Genomic DNA, 23,336 nt, shown 5'->3' with positions numbered 1-23,336 from the left:
GATATTCACTTGTTGCGCTCCGGTAAACCTGCAAATATACAACGTGATGAGTTATGTCCATCCACCCCCCATTGACTTCATTGAACGAAATGGGGTCATCCCGGACTCAGAACGCAATGCCCTGATTGACATCCACCCAAAGGGCTTCTTCATACGCCACCCCCCTGCACCCCACGAATTGGACGAGGCTCTGACACCTGAAGCCAGTCTTTTTCAGACAATCCACATGGGAGCCGCGGTTGTGGATGCCAGTAGCTGGAAACTCGTGGTCGATGGGCTTGTCGAACGGCCTTTCCCTATGAATCTCGAACAATTACGACAGATGCCGTCCAAGTCAGTTACGTCTTTCCATGAATGCTACGGCAGTCCCATCACCCCACCAACAAAGAATGTCTGGCGCATCGGCAATGTTCGATGGACGGGGGTCCCGCTGCAGTATCTGCTATCAATTGCTCGGCCAGACCGTGAGCGAGGGTTATTTGTGTGGTCCGATGGGTTAGACTCGGGGACCTTTGCTGGTGTCTCGGCGGACAGATACCAGAAGGATCTACCTATTGAAAAGGCCTTATCGCCGGAAGTTTTGATCGCTTACGAGATGAATGGTCAGCCATTGACCAAAGAGCGCGGCGGGCCCGTGAGACTAGTCGTGCCAGGATGGTTTGGAACGAATTCCACCAAATGGTTGTGTCGACTGTCTGTGCAGGCAACGAGATCAGCAGGCCCATTCACGACTGTCTTTTATAATGAGCTCGATCCAACGGATTCGAAGGGCATAAGGAAACGGCCTGTCTGGAAGGTTGAGCCTAATTCGATTATTGTCCGGCCTCGACCGGAGGAAGTGGTGATTGGTTCTCAGTATGTTGAGGGTTGGGGACGCGCATGGGGTGCAGATGAGATTGTGCGTGTTGAGGTCAGTCTTGATCATGGAGATACTTGGAATAAGGCAAGCGTGGTCCCGCGAAAGCAGTTTGAGTGGCAATTGTTCTCCTTTCGAGTGTATATTCACCGACCAGGCAGATATGATATTCAAGCAAGAGCCACGGATGAATCAGGTGCGCAGCAGCCGCTACTTGGGAGACGAAATCATGTGCCAACGGTGCGAATTTACATGCGGTCCAGGGACACCTAGGGTAGGTATACCATGCGGGAGTAGATCAAGCAATCCTCGCGGGGATATGAGGTGATTGTTCATCAACGATGAATCCTGGTGTCAATATTGATCCTCAATTTTGACAAGCGTGGCCGTCCAAATTCCACAATATAACTTTCTCTCGTAATAGCAGTAATCATGATACTAGCCCCGCAAGATAATATCACAAAAATAAATATTCATTTTAGGATAGTATGGACAATTATCAAATGTCCAATATGACCCAATACTGATAAATAATTATTTAAAAGGAAATTTCAGAACCGTCTTATCACATCAGTTTAAGAATATGTCAACAGATGTAAGCATCATCCCTGCAGCCCAGTTACTCTTAGGTCACGTGATGGTTACTGGTGAAACGGTGTCAGCCTTGTCTAGGCCCCTTTTGATCGACACACGGTGACGTGTCTCAGCCTACCGACTTCCAGCCTTACCTCTCAATGAGCCCAGAGTACATCTACTGCCGTCAAACGCATTGCCCCCTCGTATTGTAGCCCCGCTGCTTACTACTCTACCATGTCTGACTCTGGAGCACCATCCTCGAACCGGAGAACGAGGGCCGGGACGCGAAAGTCCAAAAAAGGATGCGTAACGTGCAAGTACGTGGCGCCTATTAGCCCACACTAATATACCCACCCCCTGACACGCTGACAGGATCCGCCGCGTGAAATGCGGAGAAGAGAAGCCCGAGTGCAGTCGATGCACTCTCACAGGACGAAAATGCGACGGATACACAGATATATCACAAACACAACTTCGCCAAGCGATCTTCAAGTCTGCCCCGCGACATGTTTGGAGCCCGAGCCCAGATCGGAATATTGTTCTCGTCCCAGGTACGCGGGAAGAGCGACAATACGTGCAGTTCTTCTGTACGCAGACTGCCCATGCTCTGTCGGGCTTCTTTCCGTCGGAGTTTTGGACCAAGTTCCTGCCACAATTAAGTCATTGTAATCCTGCGGTTCGACATGCCGTTATCGCCGTGGGGGCTCTGCATCAACGTCAGCTTCAAGGCAGGTTAATGGCTGCGAATGCCGACTCAAGACAGACCGATGAATTCACAATTCAACAGTACAACAAAGCCATCCGGAAATTCCTGCAGCAAATGGAAAGTCCCACTGATAGAGAGTTCGACTCGATGTTGATCCAATGCGTTCTTTTTATTTCTCTGGAGATGCTTAGTGGCAATACCAAACAAGCAATGGATCATGTTGAGGGTGGGTTGCGAATGCTGTCGAGGCACCTCCAAGACAAAGCTGCAGACCAGAGTACCTTTGGTAGAGATCTATCCCAGTTCTTTTATCGACAGAATATTCAGCTTTCGTATTTCGGTCGCCAGCTGATGCCATTTACGGCCACGGTATCGAACGACTTTGCCGTTTTGGCATCGAACAAAGATCTCGTTTTCGAGAATATCAACCAAGCACGAGATTGCTTGACCAATGTCATGACGCGGGCCTTGTGCCTTATTCGCACGGTACAGAGTCACACTTGGACAACTCCACAAGAGCCGATACATCCATCACAACTCCAACAGCAACTAGATCTTTTAGCGGAGTTTGATGCATGGTTCAAAGCCTTCCAAATACTGAGGAAACGGTCAGCAAGGGCCACCGGGGTACTAGATCCCCGTGCCCCTTTATCAATTTTGTGCCAGTATTACGCCGCGGTAACCTGGCTCAGCACCTGCACCTCACTGGACGAGATGAACTTCGACCACTTCTACCCACACTTCGAAGAGATCGTGTCCGCAGGAGAAAAGCTAGTCGAGCTCTGCGCGAAAGACGCGCCCAGCTCGGCTACGGAACAATTCTTCCTCGATGCTGATGTGATGCCCGTGCTGTACTGGACTGTCATGCGCTGTCGACACCCGATCTTGCGACGCAGAACTATGCATACGTTAACGAGATACCAAGCGAGAGAAGGCATGTGGGAAAAGCGACTTCATATTGCTGTAGCCAGGAGATACGTGGAACTTGAAGAAGCAGCTCTTGTACATCTTCCAGTGAATCAGAGACTGCCTGCAGCACATCATCGAGTATATGATGCGATGATTTATCGTGAAATGGAGTCGCCGTCTAATCCATGTCCTGTTCTGTTCCGGACCAAGCCGCATGGGGTAGATGGACATTGGGAGGACCGGTGGGAGCACGTGAGCTGGTAAAACGATATACTTCCAATAAGAACCTTGACCGATCATTTGAGTACTGACGGTGAATGAGACCAACTTTCGGCACTGACGAAGGTATTGTCAAATCCAATAAACACAGAATAACGAGGATTCTCTAAATAATTACTGCCTGTTGCATCCTTTAAGAACTACCTAAGCCACACATCCGGGGTCTAAGCATCACAGGCACAAGCTGATCGGAGGTGGATCCATTCTGTCAAAATACGATGGCCCCAATCAGACACCACCCAACGGATGGGGCTGAGTCTGGGGCCAATGGATATAAAAAGATGACGGGGCGCGCTAATTGTTATCAGTTACGAACGGGTCAATCAGAGGTCGAGTGGCTGCGGCAGTGGGGGCGGCAGTGGGGCCGAGATCATATCAATCCGAGGCATACACATCTCCGCGATCTTCACTATATTCTCGCTGCCTGATCTTATCAGCCTCTGCATTGTGGTTCGATTCTGTGATTGGATCGTTCGTGTTTCTTATTTTTATACTTTGGCCGGTTGGTCAATGCCTCATGTACCTTAGCTGAGCCTCGAAGGGTCCTATCCACGCCGTCTAGGGTATATAAGCGGTTTGCGACGAGGCCTTCGAGATGTATTCTTCATCATTTTACGATTAAGCATCAGCGACTCTTATACTCTATTCTTTGGCGCTATAACCTCAGTTCTAGTCATGTCTTCTAACGACAACGATCTCTATGTTGGCTGCAAAGCCTACAACCCGGGTTTCAGCACTTCTTACGGATACATCCCGTTTCAAGCCGCTGGGATTGCCTTCTGCGTTCTCTTTGGGTTATCCATGGTGGTCCATATCATTCAATTTTGTTGGAAGCGGACATGGTGGTGCAGTGTGTTTAGCATCGGATGCATGGGTATGCTATCAGTCTAACTTCCGGATACCTCCTGGATAGCCAGCTAACATCAACAAGTGGAAGTATTAGGATGGGCTGGTCGTCTATGGGCCGCCGAATGCCCCTATAACTCGACTGCATTCATGATACAGATCTCAACATTGATCATCGGTGAGCAACATTCCAGTCCTCATCTTCCAATCGAGACTAATCTGATTTATCGGAAAATAGCACCGACCTTTTTCACCGCCGGGATTTACGTCCTCCTCGGTCGCTTCATCCAGCTCTTCGGCCGCCAATCCTCAATTCTCTCTCCGAAACGCTACCTCTGGATCTTCTGTACCTGCGACATTGTGTCCCTGGTCATTCAAGCCGCAGGTGGTGGCCTAGCTTCCTCCGAGTCCAACGAAGTAAACGGTGACACCTCACTCGGCACAAACATCATGGTGGCTGGTATTGTGTTCCAGCTGGTCTCGCTCACAATCTTTGTGATCTGCGCTGTCGACTTCTTCCGTCGCTCGCTACGCCTCGGATACCTTGGGTCGCTCATCCAAGGATCTCTATCATATCTTCTCTTCGCCATGGTGTTTTCCGTCGTCTGCATCTATATTCGGAGTATCTACCGTACCATCGAGCTGGCACAAGGCTGGACTGGATACCTGATTACCCACCAGATTTACTTCATTGTACTTGATGGGATTATGATGGTTATGGCAGTTGGGATCTTCAATATCTTCCACCCCGGGTGGTTGCTTCCATCGGATATGACCTTTGTGCTGCCCAAAGATCGCGCTATTATTGATTTGGGTGACCCTGAGGCTCAACAGCTACATTCTAGCACTGAGTATACGGGGTATGGGCATCGCTGAGGATTAACGGATTCTTTATTACTAGACCTTTGATGTGTTTGTTCTGTTTACCGGATTCTTTGTTACCTTCCGCCCTCCCTTCAAATGCTACCGTGGGCGAGGTTGAATGGCTTGTACTTTCTTTGTCAACGGCATTGTTTGTTTTTCCATATTTAGCATGTTGCATAGTTTTACATATCCCTCCAATAACGAAGCTCCCATGTCTGTGTCGGCTCCTTCCACATAGTACTTAGATATTGCGCTGAACGCCGAAAATCTCCGCAAAGTGGCCGATGCCAAGCACACAGATTATTGGCATTTTATTCTCATCTCCAACAAAGCAGCTGGTGGCACTGTGCTATTTGAGAAAAAGCCCGTCCACGTCAAACTCATCCAACCTCAATCTCAACCTCAACCTACATCCTTACATCCAACGACACAATGTCCACCTCGCCCAGGGAATCCCAGTACGAGGAACCTCATAGCGAGGAATCCCATAGCGAGGAATCCCAAACCGAGGAATCCCAATCTAGGGATTCCGAGTCCATGATTGAACTCATAGACTGTTTAACTGGACCCAAACGCAGACCAGAAGATCTATACACTCTTCAACCCGGCCGCATAATCCGCGGCTCCCGTTGGAGCCGTTGGAGCTTCCGCATTCTCGAACACATCGGAGGAGGCAAATTGGAGCATCAGCGTTCCATCCAATTCAAGGCCGAGGTCATTCCAAACGACGACCGCGATGCCAGCGATAAGGCCCCTCCCCCTCCCCAGTGGTAAGTTCCGCCCATATTTCCCACCCGCAATCTAACATTCCACCAGGGCTGTTATCAAAATCGGTAGGCGGAACCAGTGGTATAATTCTAAGATGACACCAATGAAATCAGAACGTCTGTTTTATGGCCTCAAAAGTATCTGCGAGGCGCAGTGTTTCCGCAAGTCATACGAGTTGATCAGTTACGGGACTTTGGCTCTCGAATGGATGGATACGACTCTTGATCGGATCCCGTACAAGGGATATAAGAAGCAATTCCCTCTCCTCCTCGCAGTTCTGAAAACATTGCTACAGAGCTGTGTTGTTCTGGACGGGTTGCAACATGTCCATACAGGTATGTATGCCCCATTCCCCATCCTCGTTCCCATCTTCATCCTCATCTACTGAATCACTCCAAAACCAGACATCAACCCCACCCATATCTACGTCTCCAACTACAACTCCAACAACCCCATCGTCAAACTCGGCAGCCTGGGTAACGGTTCGTCCCTTCCCCAACCCCAGCTCAATCCCCCCACCCACTAACAAACACAACCAACAACCACAGTACACCCAACCGGCTCTAATCCCCCCGGCGAAGTCACCACCCGCGCTCCCGAAACCCACTTCTACGAGTTCTGCACCTCCGCCTCCCAGCTGTGGTCCGTCGGCGCAACCCTCCTCTCCTGGATCAATCCCTTTCTCTTGAATTATGCCAGATGTCCTACACCTGAAATGATACCCGCGCTCTGCATGTCGAAACTCAAGCGACTTTTTCCGGAATGGTATATCCCGGATCCAGGACAGCTTGGTAATCCGGAGTGGGTGTACTGGCTGGACTTTCGGTTTAGGATATATCATATGGGGATGTTAGAGTTAAATAATGTTGTAAAGGTGGACTTGGATTGTATTGCCCCGTTTGAGACGCAGTTGACGAGTCTCGGAGTGCCGAGGGAGATTACGGATGTGTTGGCGTTGATGATGATTATTGACCCCAAGAAGAGGCCCTCGGCGAAGGAAGTGTTGGAGTCCAGGGAGATGAGGAAGTTGGAGAGGTTTGTGGAGGAGCAGAGGGAGGTGGGGTCTGATGCTTTGCATCCACTTGTTCTTGATTAAATTTGGATAGTTGAGTTGGAATTTATCGCTTATTTTGTTCTTGGGCTGGTTTGGATGGGTTGTTTTGAGGGTTATTTGCGTTTGGTTGATGGTTTAGTACTGGAGAATAGCATTTGGTATTTTGCTATCTATTTCATTGACATCGTTAAGCTGAAATTACACTTCCCCCCTTTTCCGCTTATCTTCCAACTCTTCCATCCTCTGATCCAAGCTATACAGCAGATTATATTCCCTCCCTCTCCCATAGCGTAGCGGGATAGCCAGTGCAGCGATCCACTAAATCCCAATTCACAATTCCAATCTTCATTATCTTTTTACATTTTTTTTCAGGCAACATATACTCATTAGTTACTCATACTCATCCTCTTATCTACTATCTACCCATCAACAATGCATACTGTCACTGTGACGTAACCATTCTCACCTCTTTATCTTCCCATTTTTCTTACTAATATGGGTGGGGGGTCTCGGGCTGTTTCCGAGATATATCCGAACTATAGCCCCCTCCTATTATAGCCCCGAGGAGATCTTAACCAAGAGACGATGTTAAATGACCATCCTGAGAACTAAAGAAAAAATGAGTGGTATGGCTGGATGGCGGAAGCAAGATAAAGGGAAACCCGAGATCCGAGCACCGACACGGACCAGGGTATAACTCCCAACCAATAAGCGGGGTAGGTAGGGGTAGTATCGAAGCTTGATTACGATGGGTGCACAGGAATTACTAGATCTCACCAGGTAAAGATTGGAATGTTATTCGCGAACCATCTCAGTCAGTGACGTGAATATTAAACCAATCTATCATTATCTATCCTTGTACATGCTTTTCATAAAACACTCCCGCATGACGCATATAAACACACATATAACCATCGCCCCGTACATGAATAGTCCCTTTTTTGATGAAGTCGTTCCAAGTCGTAAATTAGTCAATGTACTTGGGAAGAGTCTTCAGGATGCCGTCCCGGGCAATGTCCTCCATCGCGGAAGTGATCTCCTTGAGGAACCGCGGGTCGTTGCGCAAGTCGTCACCGAACAGACTCTTGATGCTGAGCAGTTCGGCGGGGTTGGTGCCGCCGGCGCGAGCCTTGGCCTGGAGCTCCTCGACCATTGGGTCGTCGACCTTGAAGGGCTTGCCGTGGTCGTCAATGCCGTTGACGTAGCGGAACCAAGCGGCAGCGACGAAGCACAGGCGGCGAAGAGGGCCATTCACCCAGATGGCCTCGGCAATGGACGGCATGATGAACTGGGGGATCTTGCCGGATGCGTTGAGACAGATACGGGGCAGCTGGTCCATGATGGTGGGGTTGGAGAAACGTTCCATGAGGGTCTTGCAGTACTCATCGATGTCGACACCCGGGATTTCCGGCAAGGATGGCTTGACTTCCTCTTGCATCATCTGCCAGACGAACTTGTTGAAGAGAGGGTTCTCCATCACCTCGTGAACGTAGTTGAAGCCTGCCAGCTGACCGGGGTAGCCCAGAGCCGAGTGACTGCCGTTGAGAAGACGCAGCTTGTGCTTCTCGAACTGCTCGACGGCGTGGACATCCTTGACGACCTGGACGCCGACCTTCTCGAAAGGCGGGCGGCCATCGGAGAACTGGTCCTCGATCACCCACTGCATGAAGGGCTCTGTGACCACTGGCCACGAGTCCTCGATACCCTGGTTGTCTGCGAGAGCTTGTTTGTCGGCGGGAGATGTCTGGGGGGTAATACGGTCAACCATGGCGTTGGGGAAGGCACCCTTTTCGGTGATCCACTCGGCCACCTCGGGGTTACGCAGACGGGCAAACGATTCGAGCATGTGGCGGGTGATGGAACCGTTCTTCTGCATGTTATCGCAGGACATAACGGTGAAGGGCATGAGACCCTGCTGGTGGCGACGAGCGAGGGCGGCGTAGAGGAAACCGAAGGTGGTGCGTGGGGAGGTCTCGTTGACGGGGTCAAGGTCGAATTGGATGTCAGGGTGGCCGCTCTGCAGCTCGTGAGTGTTCTCGTTGTAGTAGTAACCGCTCTCGGTGATGGTGAGGGAGACGATGCGGGTATCGGGATGGGCCATCTTGGCGATGACGGCCTCGCGGTTATCGGGGGCGAAAAGGTAGGAGTTGATACATCCGACGACGTGAGCAAAGCTGCCCTTGGCAGAACGCTCAATGACAGTGTAGAGGTGATCCTGGGATGCCAGGGCGTCGCGCATGGTCGCGTCGAAGGGCTGGAGGCCGACACCGCAGATAGCGTAGTCGGTCACGCCATGCTTCTGCATCAACTGGTCGACGTAGACAGCCAGATGCGCCCGATGGAAACCGCCCACTCCGATGTGAACGATGCCCTCCTTGACGGCAGGACCGCGCCGGTAGGTTGGGACGCGGACGCGAGCGGCGCCTGCCGCAGCGATTTGCGACAGGTTCTTGCTGTTGAGCTTGAGGGGAGGCATTGTGATGAGGGAGAGGAATTGGGATGGAGGAGAGAGGCGAGCTTAGGGGGTAGAAGAAGGATTTTCAGCAGAGCTTATCAGGGACACCGCCGGTTTTGACCGCTGGTCGCTGATCGCCGCCCAGTCTTCCGCGAACAGCATTACATCATGCGGTGGCGTTAAATAGCCCGGGCAGTCAGTCACGCCCCAGCCTTGCTTTTTTTTGTTTTCTACGCGACCCGCGCTGGAAAAGCATTTGACTCAATTCCTCATCTTCATCTGGGCCGCTCCTGGACAAGCCGGTGTACCGGTGAAGGATGGAAGGAATGAAGCAGGGACCCGGGAGAATTGAACATCATGCAAGGACAACCAGGCACAGGCTGTGCGGCATAGCTGCCAGCTCGGCGCGGGCGCCCGCGGCCATCGGAGCCCGGATTAGCTTCTCTCCGGCCCGATTCTCCGCCAAGACGGAGCCAGGATTCTAGACCCATGGTCACGGGACCCTCCATTGCATCACGAGGACATCAGCGGGCTATAAATGGATGTCATAATATGATACAACAGATTCATGAATAAGATTAAGGGGAGAAAAACAAAAACATACAACAGAAGGGATTCGCTGGTGGTCACCCACCCAACTACTAACCTCCCGGCGTGTGGCTTAAGTACGGCTGAGCGGACGGGAAGCCCTGTTTTCCACACCCTGTGGTCGTATGTATTTTGTTATTAAGGGAGACAACTGATATTGACCAGAGCTTCAAAATCTCCTACATACTAAGAACTAAGAAAATCAATGCTACCCTGGAGTGGGGGTACCCCAGTTACCAAGAAATTAGTGTGGGGGTCCGACCCCCAAGCTCCCTCCGTTAAGGTTAAACTCAATGGCACCAGGTAGGTAATTTACGCAGTAGCGAGCTTCAACTCCGTCTGATTTTTTTTCTGGTCAGGTGAAACTGAAAGGGGCAAATTTGCCGGGGCTTGATTGCCAAGCCCGGATGCCCGCGGGTAGTCTAGACCCCTTCTGGCCAGAGTCCGGGGCATCTCTCGGGCCAGTTTGGTTGTTTTCTCTCCTGGAGGCCGCGTCAACCGCTTCACCGGTCATACCAGCTGGCCATTTCTTATCGCATTCTTGATCATGCACTGAGACAGTGTCTTGTCATGTTGCTGTCTAGTGAGAGACCGGCCGGGGAGATGCTGCGCTCTGGCCTCGGAAAATTGGTAATCAAATTCCAATGGAGTGGGGGCTTTGTTCGACTCATCTCCTATCCTGGAACCCACATGCCCCAGATTCCAATCCGACCGAACAGTTTCTATAATAGGAATGGGCTGCGTGGCTTGTGTAACGTTTCATGAAACTTCCAGACTTCCCTGGCTGAAACATCTGCTGACAAAGAACATGAAACTGTCCCTTTGTCTGCCTTACGGATCTGGTGGTCAGTAGAGCTACAGGTCAAAACTCTCTATATATATCACGCCTCCTTTGAGGGATTGCTGTAGCCAATCACTCACGGTCGCCAAGATATGGACTTCAATAAGCGGAGTAAAAAGATAGGTGAAGCGGTCTGTTGCCAGCTTGACCGCGACGTGTTCTGACTATAAACTCCGAGACGGTGAGATGGTCGGCACAAGGTCGGCATCACATAACTTCTGTGGCTTGTTGGCGGCTTGCTGTAGGGCTACCCAATGGACTGGAACATCACGTAAGCGGCTGTCGTAGACGTTGAAGAACGAGTCATAAATCAGTGTCAGCTGTAGCCTCATCTACATTGGTTGGGTAGATATGAGGCTCGAGCTAGACGCAAGGAAGAAGATGTGCCTCACGAGACATGATCGTGACTTCACGCAGCTGCATGCTTTGCCGTTCGGGCCGTGGAGCTTGTCCGAACATCTACCGATGCCGAACGCAAGGGCTTCATTTACTTGACAGCGTGCATCTTATTATGTGGACTCTGCAATGACACTGGAAATGAGCTGCCACATCCACACCGGTCTCGGTACTCACACACCGTATTTGCCAGCTCTACACCATGTTCTACATGTTTTATGCATTTTACTCCCTCCCAAGGGAAATGTTCCCTATTAGCTTTAATCGGTTCGTGGAAATTACCTACATTATGGCGTGTTGTCAGCAGACTTAATTTGGAATAGCGAGGGTGGTATGGTTCTCGTTCCTATTAGAAACGAGCGGACACTGGTCCTTATTTCGAATATGTTGATATACCTTTCTGTAACAGACTATCTAGATGGTTTCTAATCAGTATAAAGACGTACTGAGAGGGACTTTTGTCAGTTGGGCTGATAACCGGAACCCTGGGACTACTCCTCCAAGCCTCGCATAGTTCGAGGTCTTATTTGATATGTGCTACAGTGTATATTGTGTTATAATGGGAAATGGAATGTCATCGGTATACCATTTGGTGGAATATATGATAGCCACTGGAAGAAAAAAAAAATATGTTTATCAGCATAAGGTGTCGATTCCTGTTTGTGCCTTCTGTGATAAGAGGGAATGACTTGGGATGTAAGGGGTCAAGCGACTGGAATGCGCCCCACAAGGATTCCACGGGATATTGAGCTTCTCGAAAAATTATGGATGGGGGGGAGACGCTATCTTTTCCGACGACTAAAATATAGAGCAGAAGCGGGGGGGGGGAACTAGAATATAAACAAGGCAGGGGAAATTTGGAGTTACTGACAGTCACCTGTGATGACGCCGCTTCCTTATCATGACTGTTAGGAAACGATGACACATACATAGATCCGACCTACGCGTAAGCCATCTTTTAGAGCGGTATCGAAAGGCGTGACTGATTGATTGATTGATTCCTGTCTTATCCTTGAATATAATGCCCCTTCAGGGCTCATCCCGAGTCACTGACGGCCATTTATATACAGCTCACGTCAGCATTTAAAATGTATCATAATAATGGTAGTTATACAAGAAGGGTTGAAACAGGAGAAAAGAGATTGAATATAGAAAGAAGCGGCAAGAGTTTGTACTAATCCCAGAATACCTCATCACACACATATTCTGCCCGTGTGTATGTATGTTATCTATCTTGCTCCTAAGTCTTCTAAGATAGAGAGATACGGGTGGTTAGGCTAGATGTAGATAAATATCAAGTATCTAGAAAGGATGATGTCTAAAAGAGGTGTTTCTGTTATAAACCCTGTGATTTTCGTATACTATTATATTAGTCAGCAAGAATCAATAACACCGCTAATTAGGTGGATAATATGCGGGTTGAACATCTTCAGAATATTGTGAGCCATTTGCTTTGAATCCGCCTGGATCTTGTAAGTTGAGGATGAAAGATGCTAGATCAAGCTGACCTACCAACTTCCATTCACCGTCTTCACTGGTTGGCGACATTAGAGAGTGGGGGATTATATGTGCTACTTCGAAAAATGCCATCCTGTCGCGTTCTAGAAGTAATGATTTGCCATCATCATCTTTCAGGTTCTGTTTATCACGCTTATACCGACGTTGGCCCTCTTCGGCATCGAATTTTCGACTAATGATACAGCGGTGACGATCACGGGTGAGACAATCTCTTCGAAGATTTGAAACACGTTGTGGGGTGGAAATAGCATTTTCTGGTGTTCTGGAATCTGAGAGCGCCGGTGTGGGTTGGGGAGTCTTAACTGCCAGTGCTTTTACTAGAGAGTATAAGTGTCTGGTGTCGCGCGATACGCCCCGAGACTTACATGGTAGGAAGAAATTGTCCACTAAGAATTTAGCAAATGTAATAAGGCTGTTGCTTAACGTGTTTTTCTTTTCAGCTGACCAGTCGAATTGACCCGATAGGTGCGACAAGATTTTGTCAATGCCGACATGTTTTTCCTGTAGCAGGTCCTGCTGGATAAAAGAGAAAAACAGGTTCAAAAACTCGTCTTTTTCAGAAACCTCGCACTTCATGAGATTAATAAGGGTGACTGGTTTATAGCCGCTGTCAGCTGCTTGCAAAGGTTCAAAGTGCACGATAATGTCCTCGAAGACCCGAATCGCAAGGTCGCGCTCGTCTGGTTTCAGTGATGATGGGATAATCACGCCCTCTACAGATGAACAGTGTCGGCGACGTCGTTGTGGATGTGACATTTTGTTCAACTAGCATCTAGATCTCGAACATGATAAGGATTATCACCGTCATGTCGTGTTGATTGATCGTTTACCAATAAGACCAGCGGTTGAAGGGATGGATGATCGGAATCGGATTAATGTAACCCCGTGACCGGGTCAACAATGAATAGCGCCACATGGGGGCCCCTCATTACCACTTCATAGTGGCTGTGCAGGCCCTCATGCCCGAATTAACCTTTGGCGCTTTTTCTTGCGCATCCACAGCCTCAATATTCATAATGTTGTAAGACGTTAGTGAAGCCTTGACTAGGTTCTTCCTCATTGTTATCATCTGCAGACAATGTTGAGAATAGAGAGATATCTTCAAAGGGGCTCTGTGGACATAGCGATAAGGTCGAATGCGGCCGAGGGCAATAAGTTCAGTTGTCTGACTGATTCCAAGACTTCAGGGAATCGAAAACTAAGTAGCTCCGCAGAATGTCTCTGCGAAGGCTGATGAGATATTTATTGCATATATCGCCCTCTTAAACCAAAATATGAGGGCAAGAGACTGCGCCCAGTTCGATCCACCAAGAATTTTCTTAACCGCAAAACACATGATATCAGACACAAACTCCGACCATTCTATCTCAGTCTTAATTGATTGTCTCCACCACGTCACCCAGCATTGCAATGCTCAACTTGGACCGATCTAAAAAGGTTTCCTCATCGGCAGCAATCTGGGCCGCCGCGTCGGGAGCCGTCACCCTGGCCATGAAAGCCTGGAAGGCGGCCTGATCGGCAAAGGTCAGCTCGGCGTAAGCGTCGAAATCGAAATCGGATTGCTGGCCAACGAGGACAGTAGCCGGGGTGGTGGCGTTGCGAGAAGTGGCATCGGCAGCGGGTGTATCAAGGGTGGTGCGCGCGATGTAGGTGCGCTTGTGGGAGATGGGGAAGAGATCGGTGGAAATACGCTTGACTAGTTCGATGTGGGCATCGTAGCGTTCGCGGAAGGTGGCCAGGGAAAGTCCGGGCTTGCGATATGCGTGAATGAAGACGCGGACGGGCATGATGGAGGTAAATGGAGCGAGAGATAAATTGTGTACTTGGTTGGGTTTGTGGAAGAGGGGTGAAGTGAGGGGCAGATGGATTCGATATACGTTGATCTGACCCCGCTGCGCCTCTCGGAACGATTAAAATACCCGGATGAGTAATGTTCCGATACTAGTAGCAAGTGCTGAACAAAGAGGCTTAGTTGGTTAAAATTTAGTACATTGTTAGTACTTACAGTTGATGGGGCGGAAGGGAATGAATATATTTACATATCTGACAAAGATACTGGCACCATCAAGGTGGGGAGCCTTGTTGTCATGCTCGTTAAATCGAAAATAACCCCATATATGATCCCAGGTTTGATCTATCAAGCCCTTTCCGAAAAGACAGAATTCATTTGTTATGTAGCGAAGTTAGGTCAAGCTTTCAAGGATTTGATGTCTGGTTGGTTGGGCTAAGGCTATTTTGAAATAATGATATGGCGATGACGAGGACTGCATACCGACAATAATAAAGACATTTTGTAGATGGATTCATGCGCTCAGATCCTTTCAGCTTATAGGGTTGTGGCCTGTTCAAATAGATTTTTCCTTAATGTTTGGCTAACCATGGTCAACCCTCCATCGAGAATTGCCGTGACTGTATGAATAGTATATAACCGCGGTGAGGAGAATCACAGAACACACCTGATCATTTGCCACAACAGCTAAGATGTGTTCAACTCTCTCATCATGAATTTTATTGTGCTTCTTCTTCTGTGTTGTAACTAGCCCAATTGTTGTTCTCAGATGCTCGGCACATCGGACAAAGCACCATGTCCAAACCCAGAGACATCTAGATTCTGTTCCGACAGCAGAACCCCAATCCATCTATGTACACAATTCAAAGTGAGATGCAAAGAACTGCTCCACTTCGACAGGCAACCCACGGTACGATCCCAACTGACCATCCACAATCAGGCCACGAAGCGATGCCTTGGGATACTGTTCGAGATCCCACATATCGGTGCCAACCATGGCAGCCTGCTGCCCCGAGCCCCATATCTTGCGACAATAATATGCCAGTGCAAACGGATTACCAGTTGACAGAGCAGTCTCAACTTTGTCATTGATGGACTCTATGGTCTCTGCGGTGGTGAGCGTCCGCGATCCAAACTTCTCTGTCAATGCGGCCACGATATCATCTCCGGTCGGGGACAGTTCGCAGAGAGCCAGGGTCCGGTTTTTAATTTTCTCAATCGGGGTGGAGGCGAAAATGGACGCATAGGCGGCTGCAACGTATGCCTTTGTGCTATGGAGCAGAGAAGCTGTGAGTGGATCTGATCATCAAGCATGCTCGGGGTGGGGGCAACTCACCAAAGGTTGAGGGGCTTAATAGCACTTTCACCAGTGTAAATAAATCTGTTCTGCTTGTAATCTACACCCATTGCTCTTGGAGTGGTGTCAGCTTGACCAATCTCTCTACCGCTTGCGGATGGGTAATCGAAGGAGGATTTTCATACCCCGTGGATAATGCAAACTCAGCGAAGTTGCCCGGCAAGACTACAGTAGTTGCAATGCCTGCTTCCTTTGCAGCTGTTTCCACTGTTCCCTTGGCATGATTGACGGGAATGCGCATGCCCTGCTCATCATATCGTGCAGCCAGATCCGACGGAACAAACAGCTGTACGTCGCTTTTGGTAATGGCAGTCACGAGATGGTGTTGTCTCGATACCCCCTCATGACCAACTAGGGAGCTGATGTAACATGTCAGTACGGGTTTGGAGTTGTAGCCTGGAACCAGGGACGGAGGCGCTCGACTCTCGGTGGTGAATGGGATCGGTTTGGGAGCTTACATGACAATATCAATGCCCTTAAGAGCCCCAACCAGAGCATACTGGTCCTCTACATCCACCTCAACAGTGGTGACGTTGTTGGGAAGGGTGGAAATATCGGATCCTGGGCGGTAGAGAACCTTGATGAAAGCCCCCGACGAGGCGAGAGCTCGAACAATGGCCGAGCTCGCCCAGCCGCGATGACCGTAGACAGCAATGCGATTGAAAACCATTGTAGCGATTCAAGTCTCTGATGAATGATTGAGTGAAAACATGAAGCAAGACTTGCGAATATATATCATACCTCCCCAGCAAGCGGGGGTCCATTTTGACTAGTTTACACTGTTTGGAGCCGAGGTGAGTATGATTGGACAGCCAAGCTATACACCCATCTAGAGCTGTTTGCTATGTTTGTAATGTTTGCCATTGCAGCCCGAAATCTCCCCACTTCGACGTGCTCGACTTATCGTGTTGCGGGGGAGAAAAAGATTCCCTTCCGATCGGATCGGATCGGATTGCGCCCTACAGCGCTCCTTATGATGATATTGTGCCCCCACCTTGATAGTCATTGTGTAGTAGGTAATTCATGACCTCTACATCTCAATGCGTCCCCCGTGTAATCCTCCAGTAATAATATCAGTCCTCGTGGTATATGAACCTCCCTTGCTCAGCAAATACCCCGCAGCAAGTGCCAGGTCGTCTGGTTGCCCGATTCGTCCCAATGACTGTACCGTTCGAATCACGTCCTGAATACCTTCCAAAGTTATCAACAATCTTGCTAGCGGTTCCACGAGATCGTTGTAAGCTGTACTGATCGGATTGTTAGATAATGCTTTCTAGCTGCCTGCATCCTTTCTTGCGACATTTGAGCTGCTTTGAGAATAACCACAGTCATCGGAAGACGAAGCTATGACACGTGATTTGCGTGAGCTAACAAACAGAGTACTGGTTAGTGGTTAGCAATCATCTAAAATTAGAAAAGAGGGGAAAGAATGATAGTGGGTTCCGCCATATATAGGTCACGTGAGAGCCATTCACACACCGCTACTTCTACGTGGTTTGTAGCTAGTTTGCCATCCATCTCATTTTGTTGACATTAAATCACCTCCGTAGCCATAATAATTGCCAAGAGACAGTGTATTTTCTATAGTTCCGGTGAGTAGAAGGCTCTATCCGCTAGCCCGAGGCATATCTAACAAGTAGTTGTGGGTGTTCCTGCAAGTTGCGTGACCCTGCAGGCATACAACTGCACAGACATACATCAAACCCCACATATCAACCTTGCTCCTAACATATATAAACGACAAATCTAGCCTGCAGACACCACAGCTCAGTTACTCAACCAGCCTTCATCCAACATGAATCCTCTACCCAAAGAATACCACTTCACTCATCCCGAGCTCAGCTATGACTCAGAGCCGAACTTCCAACCCGCAATCAAAGTTTCGCTCTTTTTCAGTAAAAAGGATGAAATCACACACGAGGAGTTCTTCAGACATTGGCGAACAGTTCATGCCGATTTGGCTGTCGCTACACAGGCCTTCCAGCACAAGGTTCTTCGATATGTCCAGGTATGTGTCCATTCTCCCAAAGATACTATCAAGATCGGTTTATCATTAGCACTCATATTGACGAAAGAATAGCATCATCAAACCCCCGAGATGAAAGCACGCATGACAAGCATAGGCGCCAGTGTTCTCGATTACGATGCCTGTGCTCAGCTATGGGTACGCGATTGGGATAGTTGGCTAGAATTCTGTCAAAGCCCTGAGTATTTGGCTGCACTACGGGATGATTGTGATCGATTCATGGGTTCACCCATTAAGTTTATGGTTGGTTATGAGACCTTGATTGTTGGTGATGCTTCTCGAGTTATTGGTGGTAAGAGTGGGTTGTCGACGAAGGCTACTCAGTGATATCATGATGTATATATTCATTATTTAGGCCTTATGCTTTTGATTCTATTTGAAACCTTGGCCATTAGACTCTGGAGCTTGGGGGACTTGTATTGGACTGTGACTTGGGAAGAAAATCAATGGAGATGATGTGGAACATGGGCTATATTGGTTGATAACTGTCGCGTTCTTACCAGTACGCCAGAACGGTAAACCGCTGGCCATCTGGAGAACAGACGGAACGAAAACTGTATCCCAACGTAATATTTTCTTGCTTTTCTTGCTCGTTTAGCATGGGTTACGGATTGAGAATGATACAACAGGTCACTCCCTCCGCGGCAGAAAAGTTGCGTAGTGGAAGTTTTTCTTTGTTCATGATACTAGGATACGGCATTATGGCTTCATATTCTTGCTTCAACGAGAAGTGCCTGCATAGCTAGCATCACACGTAGCGGGCTGGCTTAATTAGGCTAATAGAGTATGACTTGACATGACATGACTTGACTACACTCCCTCCGCTCCTTCCCTTTCATACGCACCTTCCATTATAGATTAAGAGCCCATTGCATAGAATATCATCGATTGTAACAGGAAACCTTCTTCTTCTCCTCTATTTCCCTCACCATGGTACCCATACCTTCCATTCACTCAATTTGTCCCTTCTATCACTATGTTAAATATCGGTGAGGCCATGACGGTGGTTGTCGGCATCTCGTCCGCCATGGGCATAGTTGTCACCGTCTACCATTGCCAGTTCCCCTCGCGCTTGTGGCGGTGGCGAGAGAGTAAGATGAGGGACCCCGAACGGGGAGAGGGTGAATTGTTCCAAGAGGCAGGGATGGTGCTGGGTGAGAAGCCTTTGGCGCGTTGGCATTTGTCTCGTTGGGAAGCTTCAATACCAAAGTTGGGCCCCTACAGCACGCTGCTGGTGACTACCAAGGTCAGGACAAACTCAACTTCTAACCTCATTTTCTAACTCATTCTTCTCTTCCAGGCACAACCTCAAGCTATCGCCATCACATCCCTTTACCAATTGTTCTTATTTATCTATGGACATACCGAGCACATGTTCGAACCCTTCCAAGATACCACACCAGGATCAGCCTGCAAGAGAGGACATTACTGGCGGACGGCTCTATGAGACCTTCGATACAATTCGTGCTACGTCCTTGACCCAGCATCTCGCTGTCAAGCACACGAGAAGCATTCCTAGGTTTTTAATTCAATCGTCAAACACCTCGACGAAACGGAAGATACTCGCAGTCGAAACACGCAGATCACTGCCACTGTTTCGAAAGAAAGCGATATGTCAGGGGCTGAGGACTGATGTAGAATGGATTCGATAGAACGGGCCGAGGATTAAGGCGTTTGTACAAGTAATGAATCTACAAGGGACAGTAAGGAACGGTATGAGGGTTTGTATAAGCAGAGGTGTGGATCTGTATGTAATTCCCGCAGTCATGGTCCAGTTGACCTCGGGAAATGCCCCACGGAGGTTCATCTGGAGACAAGGCAATGACCATCACCATCCTTCACAAGCTGAACACTCTTCTCCAAATGGCCCATCGCCCGGCCCTGTACGCCGACTGTAATATAGCACATCAACTTTTCAGATGATCAATATATATCGGATTATCCCCGAACCCTGTCTTGAGAGCCAAACACCGGTATGGGGCAGTTCGGTTCTCTAATGATGTTCCATCGGCTTATAAAGGAGAGACATATAATAGGCGTGTATTATACTTGATTGGCATCTAAGAAAAGACTATATGTAGAGATATCAAAGACAATTATAGTTGAAAGTATGACTCAGGGTCAAGGCTCCACAGATTCCATTAAAATTATCACTCTAAGCAGTGAATCACAACACATATCCCACTTGCTAACCTCATTGCCACCTCATAGAAACAGGTCCCGAAATCTCAAAATTCAGTTTAATGTGGGTCTAGTCTAGCTTTAGCGTGAGATATTATCTTAGTTTAGGCTGAGAGATATAGTAGTTAGGTAGATGGAGATGGAGATACTACACTCCGTAGGGTATTTGTCATGCCACTTCAAAAATAAGCAATTAGATCTGTTTTCTTGGAACAATTGCTTTGTGTGATGTCAACAACCCCGCTTTTTGTGTCTCGGGATTTGAGATTCGGACTGGCTGACGGGTGGCTTGAAGCTAGTTATTTTAGACGGCATAGTTTATGCAGTGTGATTGAGTTCGTGGCGATCGGGATGCTGATGTTGAGATGGATCGGGGTTTGGTTGATTGTGGGTTTAGTTGGTAGTTGGGTATGTAATGATGTCGAAACTGTTTCTCCAATGTCTTTGTTTATTATGGAGAATTAGTACTACATTGTCGAGATAGCCTGATAAACCAGAGTGTAGTACGTAGTAATGGTTCAGATATTTGAATCACATACCCACCCACTTTGAAGCAATCTCCCGGATAGATCCGGATGATCCGGATGATCTTCAATAGCCCTGCAGTAGGAATGCACCATTCACTCCCCGTCACGTCACACAATCATTCTGAGATACGCTCCCGGAGTCACAGTTTGTTGGGATCCGACAATCAACAGAATACAGGTTAATCCATCTACCCGTCAAGGGTATAAAACATCAATCCTCCCTCCCTTTCTCTCCTCTCCTCCCCAATCATTCATCCCATCCCATCCAATTCCCCTCACCATCCTGCCCTCCACCATGCATTCCATCCAACTCCCCCTCCTAGCCGCAGGCTTCTCCCTCATCACCACCGCCATGGCCGACTACTACTCCTTCAAAGGCTACGGCGGCTTCGGTCTCTACACCGGGCCCGGAGAGGACGACTACGTGGGGTGTCTCACCGTCGACGGCGAATGGACCAATGGCGGTGAATGCGGCGTCACCTATGCCTCTGGAGAGGGTGAAGTGAATAGTGTCAATGGCCACTTTACCCTTACTGAAGACCTGACCATCACTGCTGTTCCGGATGATGAGAACCCTGCCGTTTGGTATATCACGGAGCTTAAGATCCCGGTAGGATATATGAATGTGGTGTAAGGGGTCTGTGGATGCTAATGTGTGTGCGTGTTGTATCTAGCCCGGAATGATCGTCGCCAATTATGGGGATCAGGCGGCGGGAGGCGGTGGGCCGTATTGGTATGCTCCTCTCGCGCCGGAGGGGACGGGGTCGGTCAAGTTGAGTGCGGTGCCTGTTGAGGGGGGAAGGAATGTGACTCTGTCTTGGTATGATCTTGCGGGGATTGTGAAGGATGAGGGGGGGTCGGCGAGTATGACTGAGGTGGAGGCCGCGAGGATGAGGGAGATGGTGGGTTGAGCGGGTTTGAAAAGGGGTGGGAGGGATATGTTGGGTTTTGTTGTTGTTGTTGTTGTTTATGTCTTTAGAGGAGCATGGTTTGAGTTGGTGGGGGAGATCCGGTGGATATGAGATACTGGGCTGTATTGTTCTCCCAAGGCTATATATCTCCTGTCAGTGCCTGATGAGTATCGTATGAATTGAGCCCTGCTTCTGAGTTTTGCTGTAATGCTGTCCTAGCCCGTTGTAGGCCCCGTATGTTTACCCTTGGAGTTGGAAGTTGGCCATGCCAATCAAAATGATACGTGCCCCGGGCCACGTGTGGCTTGCCTACTGACCACCTGCCTTTCTGATAGCAGTTAATCTGATCGGTGTCCGCGATATGACATCTAAGGAAGTATACTGAGAAGGGACCTCGATATAGGCAAGGCGATGTGAGACTGGCGTCTTGCAATGGATAATGGAGGTTGTATTGGCAGTAGGAACTATATACATCCCTCGAATTCTGAATGCCATATGCACTATGCTCAGTACCATCACCATCAAAGTCTCTTGACAGTTGATTAGTACAGCTACCAACAGCCGAGCATAACATCACGCAACCAAGCCCAACTCCGCCAACATCTCCCCATTCAACCGTCTCTCCTCCTCCTGATACACCCCAAATTTACCCGCACCCATTCCATCCACCAGACCCTTAAGTTCCGCCACCAATGCCTCAGCTTCCTCCCTTCTCCCCGGACCCTGGAACCACACAGCCTTGGCGATAAACCGACGAGCGTTGAGTGCCTGTGGCGAGTCCTTGCCCAGACGCGGCAGAGCATCCATCCCCGCACACACCGGTTTTGCCGTCTCCTCTGCCTCTTCATACTTTCCCACCTTGACGAGGTACTCGGCTAGCATGTGTGACGGGTCGACGTTATTCGGGTCCGGTCGCTTCTCGACGAGCATGCGAACTGTCTGTTCCGCCTCGGGGAGGTTCAGGTTGTTCTGGATGGTAAAGATGCCTGACCAGAGGGAATACCAGCGCTTGTAGTCAGCCTCGTAGAGGGACTGGGGTGGGGAGGTGGCGGCTTCTTCCTGGGTGAGCTTGTCGTTTAGAAGTTGGAGGAGCAGACCGAGCTTGGTTTGGTGGTCTGCGGTGCTGTAAGCGTCGATGGGTAGTTTTGCTAGTTCGTCATCGGTGAAGTTACTCAGGAAGCTTCGTGCGGTGCAGTATTCGAAACTGTCCCAGAAGGGGTCAACTGGGATGGGGGCTTCCCAGGGGAATGCCTTGGCGGATTCGGAGGTGGCTACTTTGCCGGTTGAGTAACGGACGGAAGTAGTGGTGGTGGTTGCCATGGTGAGGTGGTGGTCAGTTGAGATTGGAAAGAGGAGCAGCTATGAGAGTGTGGGTAGTGGATGGATGGTGGGGGGTGATGGTGGATTTAAGCACGGACACGGCTCTTGTGCACGGGGTCAGGGCAAGGAGGGGCTTCACTGGTGCTTATCATCGTAGGTATGGTTAATATCAGGAACAGGGGGTTGATTGGGTGCAACCGGTGAAGGGCTGGAATCGCGCGATAAGATGTCCGAAAGCCCAATCATCGGAAGGCTGGCGCCTAGTCTAGGTTCCAGTAGTGATGAATTGGAGCCTTGCGATTCACACTGGCCTCCCGACGAGCAGTGAATGGTAGACAGCCCTATGTCAGGCAGCAAAGACAGCTTTCATGGGAGATAGTGCTAAGTTAGCTTTGGGGTTCCTCCATTCATTGCAACCAGCCTATTAATCTTGAGCCTAGCTCTTTCGTCTTCCTGTGGTACATTAAGCCTTTCAACCTGTAGTATGATGGTAGGGCATCGTAGGGCCAAATGCGATAGACCTGGCTAGTGGAGTGATGGCGTCCTGGATGTAATAAATGATGCCATCC

The 23,336-nt window shown here is 49.2% G+C and overlaps 12 protein-coding genes across 12 annotated transcripts; 7 read left to right on the top strand and 5 right to left on the bottom strand.

Moving 5' to 3' along the window:
* Positions 1–17: 17 nt before the first annotated feature.
* On the top strand, positions 18–1,129 carry BO94DRAFT_520323 (sulfite reductase; the record flags this gene model as incomplete). The annotated part of the gene is made up of 1 exon (XM_025610104.1): positions 18–1,129. The coding sequence occupies exon 1, from the start codon at positions 47–49 to the stop codon at positions 1,127–1,129; it is 1,083 nt and encodes a 360-aa protein (XP_025465671.1). The 5' UTR covers positions 18–46.
* Positions 1,130–1,666: 537 nt separating this feature from the next.
* BO94DRAFT_470027 (Zn(II)2Cys6 transcription factor) lies at positions 1,667–3,311 on the top strand (the record flags this gene model as incomplete). Its single annotated transcript, XM_025608313.1, has 2 exons — positions 1,667–1,749; positions 1,805–3,311. 2 exons carry the CDS (start codon positions 1,667–1,669, stop codon positions 3,309–3,311), a joined length of 1,590 nt encoding a protein of 529 aa, XP_025465670.1.
* A 690-nt stretch (positions 3,312–4,001) lies between these two features.
* On the top strand, positions 4,002–5,057 carry BO94DRAFT_520322 (RTA1 domain-containing protein; the record flags this gene model as incomplete). The annotated part of the gene is made up of 3 exons (XM_025610103.1): positions 4,002–4,200; positions 4,258–4,350; positions 4,411–5,057. The coding sequence occupies 3 exons, from the start codon at positions 4,002–4,004 to the stop codon at positions 5,046–5,048; spliced, it is 930 nt and encodes a 309-aa protein (XP_025465669.1). The 3' UTR covers positions 5,049–5,057.
* A 516-nt stretch (positions 5,058–5,573) lies between these two features.
* On the top strand, positions 5,574–6,900 carry BO94DRAFT_470166 (uncharacterized protein; the record flags this gene model as incomplete). The annotated part of the gene is made up of 5 exons (XM_025608319.1): positions 5,574–5,806; positions 5,853–6,139; positions 6,209–6,286; positions 6,353–6,595; positions 6,659–6,900. The coding sequence occupies 5 exons, from the start codon at positions 5,574–5,576 to the stop codon at positions 6,898–6,900; spliced, it is 1,083 nt and encodes a 360-aa protein (XP_025465668.1).
* A 624-nt stretch (positions 6,901–7,524) lies between these two features.
* On the bottom strand, positions 7,525–9,606 carry BO94DRAFT_536864 (mannitol dehydrogenase family protein). Its single transcript, XM_025612133.1, has one exon. The coding sequence runs from the start codon at positions 9,332–9,334 to the stop codon at positions 7,826–7,828; it is 1,509 nt and encodes a 502-aa protein (XP_025465667.1). The 5' UTR covers positions 9,335–9,606; the 3' UTR covers positions 7,525–7,825.
* A 3,041-nt stretch (positions 9,607–12,647) lies between these two features.
* BO94DRAFT_443735 (uncharacterized protein) lies at positions 12,648–13,412 on the bottom strand (the record flags this gene model as incomplete). The annotated part of the gene is made up of 2 exons (XM_025607516.1): positions 12,648–12,973; positions 13,022–13,412. Coding segments are annotated over 2 exons (717 nt in total), but the record flags the coding sequence as incomplete, so codon positions are not given.
* Positions 13,413–13,959: 547 nt separating this feature from the next.
* On the bottom strand, positions 13,960–14,593 carry BO94DRAFT_146398 (EthD domain-containing protein). Its single transcript, XM_025605766.1, has one exon. It carries the CDS (start codon positions 14,441–14,443, stop codon positions 14,030–14,032), a length of 414 nt encoding a protein of 137 aa, XP_025465665.1. The 5' UTR covers positions 14,444–14,593; the 3' UTR covers positions 13,960–14,029.
* Positions 14,594–15,151: 558 nt separating this feature from the next.
* Positions 15,152–16,490, bottom strand: BO94DRAFT_520310 (NAD(P)-binding protein). Its single transcript, XM_025610102.1, has 4 exons — positions 16,261–16,490; positions 15,928–16,161; positions 15,782–15,856; positions 15,152–15,716 (listed from the first exon to the last, which is right to left on the bottom strand). Exons 1-4 carry the CDS (start codon positions 16,470–16,472, stop codon positions 15,296–15,298), a joined length of 942 nt encoding a protein of 313 aa, XP_025465664.1. The 5' UTR covers positions 16,473–16,490; the 3' UTR covers positions 15,152–15,295.
* Positions 16,491–17,359: 869 nt separating this feature from the next.
* Positions 17,360–18,266, top strand: BO94DRAFT_576565 (EthD domain-containing protein). The gene is made up of 3 exons (XM_025615142.1): positions 17,360–17,394; positions 17,443–17,810; positions 17,883–18,266. Exons 2-3 carry the CDS (start codon positions 17,598–17,600, stop codon positions 18,153–18,155), a joined length of 486 nt encoding a protein of 161 aa, XP_025465663.1. The 5' UTR covers positions 17,360–17,394; positions 17,443–17,597; the 3' UTR covers positions 18,156–18,266.
* Positions 18,267–18,804: 538 nt separating this feature from the next.
* BO94DRAFT_587303 (uncharacterized protein) lies at positions 18,805–19,275 on the top strand (the record flags this gene model as incomplete). The annotated part of the gene is made up of 2 exons (XM_025615816.1): positions 18,805–19,074; positions 19,129–19,275. The coding sequence occupies 2 exons, from the start codon at positions 18,805–18,807 to the stop codon at positions 19,273–19,275; spliced, it is 417 nt and encodes a 138-aa protein (XP_025465662.1).
* Positions 19,276–20,496: 1,221 nt separating this feature from the next.
* On the top strand, positions 20,497–21,309 carry BO94DRAFT_601543 (uncharacterized protein). The gene has a single exon (XM_025616389.1). It carries the CDS (start codon positions 20,832–20,834, stop codon positions 21,168–21,170), a length of 339 nt encoding a protein of 112 aa, XP_025465661.1. The 5' UTR covers positions 20,497–20,831; the 3' UTR covers positions 21,171–21,309.
* A 614-nt stretch (positions 21,310–21,923) lies between these two features.
* Positions 21,924–23,031, bottom strand: BO94DRAFT_536859 (uncharacterized protein). Its single transcript, XM_025612132.1, has one exon. The coding sequence runs from the start codon at positions 22,765–22,767 to the stop codon at positions 22,021–22,023; it is 747 nt and encodes a 248-aa protein (XP_025465660.1). The 5' UTR covers positions 22,768–23,031; the 3' UTR covers positions 21,924–22,020.
* Between the last annotated feature and the right edge of the window lie 305 nt (positions 23,032–23,336).

The sequence above is a fragment of the Aspergillus sclerotioniger genome (assembly GCF_003184525.1).
Source record: "Aspergillus sclerotioniger CBS 115572 chromosome Unknown BO94scaffold_20, whole genome shotgun sequence".
NCBI lineage: Eukaryota > Fungi > Ascomycota > Eurotiomycetes > Eurotiales > Aspergillaceae > Aspergillus > Aspergillus sclerotioniger.
This window is presented reverse-complemented; position numbering and strand designations above follow the sequence as displayed.

Excerpts from the sequence above, each read along its gene's own strand:
- BO94DRAFT_520310 (XM_025610102.1), bottom strand. The coding sequence starts at position 16,472 with ATGGTTTTCAATCGCATTGCTGTCTACGGTCATCGCGGCTGGGCGAGC. Across the intron at positions 16,162-16,260 it reads AAGGGCATTGATATTGTCAT|CTCCCTAGTTGGTCATGAGG; the intron begins GTAAGCTCCCAA and ends ATGTTACATCAG. Across the intron at positions 15,717-15,781 it reads ATTAAGCCCCTCAACCTTTG|CACAAAGGCATACGTTGCAG; the intron begins GTGAGTTGCCCC and ends TCTGCTCCATAG.
- BO94DRAFT_146398 (XM_025605766.1), bottom strand. The coding sequence starts at position 14,443 with ATGCCCGTCCGCGTCTTCATTCACGCATATCGCAAGCCCGGACTTTCC.
- BO94DRAFT_536859 (XM_025612132.1), bottom strand. The coding sequence starts at position 22,767 with ATGGCAACCACCACCACTACTTCCGTCCGTTACTCAACCGGCAAAGTA.
- BO94DRAFT_601543 (XM_025616389.1), top strand. The coding sequence starts at position 20,832 with ATGCATTCCATCCAACTCCCCCTCCTAGCCGCAGGCTTCTCCCTCATC.
- BO94DRAFT_536864 (XM_025612133.1), bottom strand. The coding sequence starts at position 9,334 with ATGCCTCCCCTCAAGCTCAACAGCAAGAACCTGTCGCAAATCGCTGCG.
- BO94DRAFT_576565 (XM_025615142.1), top strand. The coding sequence starts at position 17,598 with ATGAATCCTCTACCCAAAGAATACCACTTCACTCATCCCGAGCTCAGC. Across the intron at positions 17,811-17,882 it reads AGGTTCTTCGATATGTCCAG|CATCATCAAACCCCCGAGAT; the intron begins GTATGTGTCCAT and ends ACGAAAGAATAG.